We start from the raw sequence: 6,058 nt of genomic DNA on the forward strand, positions 1-6,058 counted from the left end.
GGGGGAATGGGCTACACTCAGAGGAGCCGGCGCTTGGGGCGCCCTGAAACAACGCATCCCCGCCGCCTCGTTCTACTCAGCAAGCGGGGACATCCCATCTGTGCCCACTTCTGCTGCCACCACCTCCGCTCCCAAATGCAACTGTCAGCTGCGAGCAGGTGACTGAAGCTGCTGCTTGCAGTCATTTACAGCTGCAGATAGATTGTGCCTGTAGCGGGAAACTCTTCGCCCTGTGAGAGCTCCTCTCCAGCACTCCTAGTTTGGTAACATCATCAGTGCTAGAAGGGAGTGGGGTTGGGGGGGAGGAGGAGAAAGTTAGGACAAAAAAGAAAAAGATAAGGAGGGAGAGGATTGTCGGGTCCTTTGGTGTTCTCTGAACGTGGTAGTTTTTAATTAGTTTAGGGAATTTTTATTTATTTATTGTTTATAGAATGTTTATTACAAGAAATGTTATTCCTTTTTGCAAATGTTTTATTTGTGATGCAATATGTTGCTTTTAAGTGTTAGACCAGGTTTATGTGTCTCAAGGTGGCTGCTTTTCTATGGGCAGGCCAGGTTTGTTGCAAGGCAGTGTGTTTCACCCTCCTTGTTTAGGTAATTCTGAGGTGGTTGATGGTTCTGTGAGTGCCTGTCCTTTATAATTTTCCACATTACCTTGATGGTTTTTATTCCAGTGACTTTGTCTTTCCTGTTCTTAGGCTTAGGGGGAAAAAACTGGTTTCATTGGCAGTCTTTTTTTTTGGGGGGGGGGGGTATTCTTTTGGTGTTTTCCTAGCACTGTCATAGTTTGTGGGTGTGGGTGTGGGTGGGTGTGTAATGTCCCGCAGTTATCTATGCATTAATAATGATCTAGTAATATTAATAATATCTAGTAATTAGTAATATCTAGTAATAACATCGTCTTGGCCACTCCCACCAGGTCACATGGGTGACAGGCCACTCCCATCTGGTCACATGGGCAGCAAGCCACTCCCACAAAGGAGGCCACGCCCACAGAGTAGGTTCGAACAATTTTTGAAACCCATCCCTGATGTACAGCTAAAAAGTTGTCAATCATAGGACAAACACAACCATTTTCAGGGCATTGGGAGATTTGTTTCCTAGTGCGTTACGCAATATGCCAACTAACATTGTCCAAATAAAGGAATAATCTATCTATTTTATTAGAATATGGAATTATAGGGCTGGAAGGAACTTTAGAGGTCTTCTAGTCCAAACCCACACTCAAGGCAGGATACCTTACATCATTCCAGTCCAATGGTTGCCCAGTCTATTTTTGAAAACCTCCAGCAATGGAACATCCAAAACTATAGGAGGCGAACTATTCCTTTGACTGACTATACTCACTGTCATATTTCTCCTTATTTCTAGTTAGAATCACTCTTTAACAAGCTCTCATTTACTATTTCTTATGGTGCCTTCTTATGGTGCCTTCTGGTACTTTAAAGAATAAGCCAATCCCCTCTTTTCTATGACAGCCCCTCAAGTATTGGAAGACATATATCATTTCTCCAAATCCCTCTCTTCAATATGCTAGACATACCTAGCTCCCTCAACCATTCATCATATCATTTATCTTTCAGATCCTTATAATCTTTTTGCTCCTCTCTGTACACTTTCTGGGATCCCAGCATCATTTTTGTATTGTAGTGATCAGCACTGAACACAATATACCAAGAATGGCATCACTAGTATAGTGTAAAGCAGGGTTGTAAAATTCAAGGGCCACAAATCAGATCCATGAGTAGTTTGGAGGCAAGGCTGCCCTGGAAGAAGTGAAGGACCTCCCTATGATATTTTTGCCTGGCCCAGGCTGACCGGTGCTGATCTACAACCTGGTGGCAGCCACCTAGGCTGGAACATGACCAGCCTTAGATCTATGGGATCACCCTGGAGCCTATGAGGAGCCAACCCATCCCTGCCCCCAGGTGTGTGCACAGGATGCAGTGAGCATGCATGGGGACCAAGGAGCTCCATAGCACATACCGTGCAGGTGCCCTGCAAACCTGCTGTGGTCTGAGCACTTAACTTTAACCCAGGAATCCAGCGCTCATGTGCTCACCACCTCCTGTCTGCCCACCTGGGGATGAGGGTGAGGTGGCAGGGCGATCCCATGGGTCATATCTAAGGCCAGGCTCAGGAACCAACACCATACATGGCCCAGGTTTGCTGCTTGCTCACATGCCCTAGCCTTATTGTTTGAGTGCAGGAATGACTTTCAACCAGACATGTCAAACATAAGGCCCAGATTTGGTCTGCAGGACACTACAGAGACAATGAGGGATTGGATGCCTCCAAGTGCACACAGGAGACAGTGAGGGTGCAGGGGCTTATAGTGTCTGGCAGCAGCCTGCCCACCAAGGAGCTCCATAGCACATACCGTGCAGGTGGGTTCTGCGTTCTGTGACCAGCAGATGGTCCTAAGCTGCAGGTGGATACAGATGCACCAGGGAGGAGCCACATGATCCAGCCTTTTGGAAGTGCTGGGCAGTCGTCCAGCTGCCTGAATGCTCTGACTCACTGTCTATCTTTGCTCGCCCATGGCTGGGCATATGGCTGGGCAGATTTGTGGCTTGCAATCATCTTGTTTCTGAGCTCTGCAGGCAGTTCAGCTGTGGGTACTTCTATAGAGAGGTGTATGCTTTTCCAAATCATGTCCAATCAATTTAATTTACTACAGACTCACTCCCATCAAGATGTAGAAATGTCAGCAATGATCAAGAGAACTGGGAGGCACCTGATTTAAGTTTCAAGTGTTGTTGAAAGGGTTTGAATACTTATGCCAATATATTTCATTTTTTAAAAAAAATAAATTTACAGACATTTCTAAAATTCTATTTTTACTTCTTCAGGATATTGAGTATAGATTAATGAGAAAAAATGAATTTCAACAACTGTAGAATCAAGCTGCAGCATAAAAAAATTGGCAAAAGTGAGTTCTTCTACCACCTTAAGCACAAAGTCAGCTGACTAATTTTAGACCAGTCACTCTCTCTCTCTCTGAGCTCTAGGAAGGAGGCAATGCTTTTTAGAAAAAGAGGCCATTATACATCCCCATTTAGCAATTAGGGATGTAGGATATTCTCTAAGCAACATCTGATGTTCTACCATTCTTTTGTTTTGAGAGGCCTTCATCTCATGTATGTCTCCTTTCTAACATTATTTTATTGATAGAAGTAAAAAAAAAGACAGGAAAAAGCAAAATTGTGAGGAATATATTAGAGACATCAGGGGAAAAACTTAGCTTTTTGATAAGTCACTTAAGATTTGTTGCCCAATCAGGAGTCATAAAAATCAGAAAAATTTAGTTTTAGCCATCCACAGCAAAGCAGATCAAGCTACAAATTTCTAAAAATAATCAACTAGAATCACAATTTTATACCCTTATATTTATCCATCATTTTTTTTAAAAAAAATAGTCTCACTTCCTTATTTTAGCTTCCCTTAGTAGTCTTCTTCCTTATTCTTTAATAAAAAGAATGGCTCACAAATGGTGGAGATCTTCAAAAAGAAATAGCAGGCTGTAGCAAAAAAGAGCCCCTTTTAGCTTAATAAAGATTAATAGCCTTTAAAAATGATCAAGAAATGAAAGGCACAACTTACTATCCATTTAAAAAAATAAATTCTAAGGTGACTATTTCTTCAATCACAAACTGATTACAACCCTGCTCCCCAGCTTTCAGCACAACAGCAGCTCCTGAAGCAATTTGCAGATCTTTTGCTGTATCAGAGGATCTTGTGAGATAATTCAGAGACTTTCCCTAAACCAGAAGAGACATGTAAGTTAAAGGATTGCTGGTTCTTCTGTTGGTATTTGAAGAAGCTATATTCAAGAGGAAAATCCCTCAAGGATCCTTCCCTGGATATGTGTCAGTTGGCCATCTTTTCACTGGAAGTGTAGAATCTGCATAGTTTAGAAAGAATATATTTGATATTCTTATTTCTCATGCTATAGATGATTGGATTGAACAGTGGTGGAAGAAGCGAATACATAACAGTTAGCCCAAAATCTAAGTAAGATGGGGTGTTAGACTGAGGTCTCAGGTAGGCAAAAAATCCATTTAAGAAAAACATAAACACTACTATAAGGTGGGGAATACAAGTTGATAAGGCTTTTTGCCTTCCATGTTCAGAAGGAATTCTTTGCATTGCATTGAAGATCATGGCATAAGATACAATTATAAAAGTACAACAGCCTAATCCTGCAATTACACTGGCCACAATAATTCCAACTTCAACTAGATTGAAACCAGAGCATGATAGTTTTAGCAATTGTGGAACTTCACAAAAGAATTGGTTGACGTTAGAACAAAAAAGGATTGAAAAGGTTCCAGTGGTATGCAACATTCCATAAAGAAGACTGGTAACCCAAACCAGAATCATCATTTCAGTGCAGGCTTTCCAATTCATAACCTTCTCATAGTGCAATGGATGGCAAATGGCAACATACCGATCATATGCCATGACTGTCAGAAGGGATACATTAGAACCCAGAAAAGAGATAAAGAGAAAAACCTGAACAACACAACCAAAGTAAGAAATGTATCTGATACCTATAAGGGAATTCAGCATGGATTTGGGAACAATAACAGAAACAGAGCCTACATCCTGCAGTGCTAAATTCATCAGAAAAAAGTACATAGGTCTATGCAGTTCCTGTTCAAAGGCTATGGCACAGACAATGAGTAGATTTGCTATTGTGATTGCCAGGTATAACACAAAAAACAAGAAGAAACACAGAAGCTGCAGTTGCCGAGTTGCTGAGAATTCCAGGAGTAGAAAATAAGGCACTGTGGTTTGATTATCCATGTTTCATTTATGACAAAGCTGTATGGCATAGCTGTAAGGAATCAAAGGAAAGAGATGCAGTTAGATAAAATTTGAAAGTAGCATTTTGATATAGTGTGAGAATAGAAAACTAAAAGAATTATAAAGCACAGTCAGGATTAACAGAGGATCAGACCATGGAGAAAAATATATTCAGGATGGGCATATACAGTATTAAATCACACTTTTGCCACTTTCTAACCATCTATACTAAAGAACAAACAAACAACATCACATTTACCCTTGTTACTTCTTTCTAGTTCTCTTACTTCATTTACTGAACAAAATGACTGCTTGGGAATAGAGCTGAGGTGGCGCATTGGTTAGAGTGCAGTACTGCAGGCCACTTCACCTGACTGCTATCTGCAGTTCGGCGGTTCAAATCTCACTGGCTCAAGGTTGACTCAGCCTTCCATCCTTCCGAGGTGGGTGAAATGAGGACCCAGACTGTGGGGACGATATGCTGACTCTGTAAACCACTTAGAGAGAGCTGAAAGCCCTATGAAGCGGTATATAAATCTAACTGCTATTGCTAATAGAAAAAAAAACCCTATTCAGATACATTTTCATCCCTGGGATATTGCTGCAAATATCGGATCATTATGTCTCACAACTTCTACAGGATTGTGGAAATGTTGGAAAATTGAAGAATGTCCTATGTGTAGTGATTCCTACTTCTAGAAGAAAGGCAATATAAATATAGCAAATAAATATAACAATATCTTTTACTTGGAAATTTTGAACTTATAATTAATTCGTTGTTTACTATTTATATAGACACCTCTCCAAAATGGATTCTGATTCATGGTGTTAAATCTCTCCCTTCATGCAGTGAAACAGTTATCTGCAGTTGAAAAAATTCCTATTCTGAATGTTTATTAATATTTGTCTTTTTTTCCCTCAATCGTCTTGTACATTAAAATAAAGCTGACTTCTGTGTGCTTATTAACATAATTAGAAAACCACAATAAAATTTACTTCAGAGTGCTTTTTAATAAAATTAGCAAACCAAAGTAAAACTGACTTCTGTGTGCTTATTAACATAATTGGCCATTAACTCTAGCTACCTATGAATGCTCCAGTACTAGTTATCATATTGAATAACAAAATTGAGCTTGCAGTTATACCAGCAGTCTAAACAGTGAAAAGTGAAGCACTTACAAGTTATCTGTAATTTAAGTATTTATTAGCATTTATAATATTTGTAACCATTATAGATGATTATCTCATT

At 40.1% G+C, this 6,058-nt stretch overlaps 1 protein-coding gene across 1 annotated transcript; it reads right to left on the bottom strand.

The window, feature by feature from the left end:
* Positions 1-3,870: 3,870 nt before the first annotated feature.
* Positions 3,871-4,821, bottom strand: LOC116521504 (olfactory receptor 14A16-like). Its single transcript, XM_032236169.1, has one exon. It carries the CDS (start codon positions 4,807-4,809, stop codon positions 3,871-3,873), a length of 939 nt encoding a protein of 312 aa, XP_032092060.1. The 5' UTR covers positions 4,810-4,821.
* Between the last annotated feature and the right edge of the window lie 1,237 nt (positions 4,822-6,058).

Source organism: Thamnophis elegans, chromosome Z (assembly GCF_009769535.1).
Source record: "Thamnophis elegans isolate rThaEle1 chromosome Z, rThaEle1.pri, whole genome shotgun sequence".
In the NCBI taxonomy this organism is placed as follows: domain Eukaryota; kingdom Metazoa; phylum Chordata; class Lepidosauria; order Squamata; family Colubridae; genus Thamnophis; species Thamnophis elegans.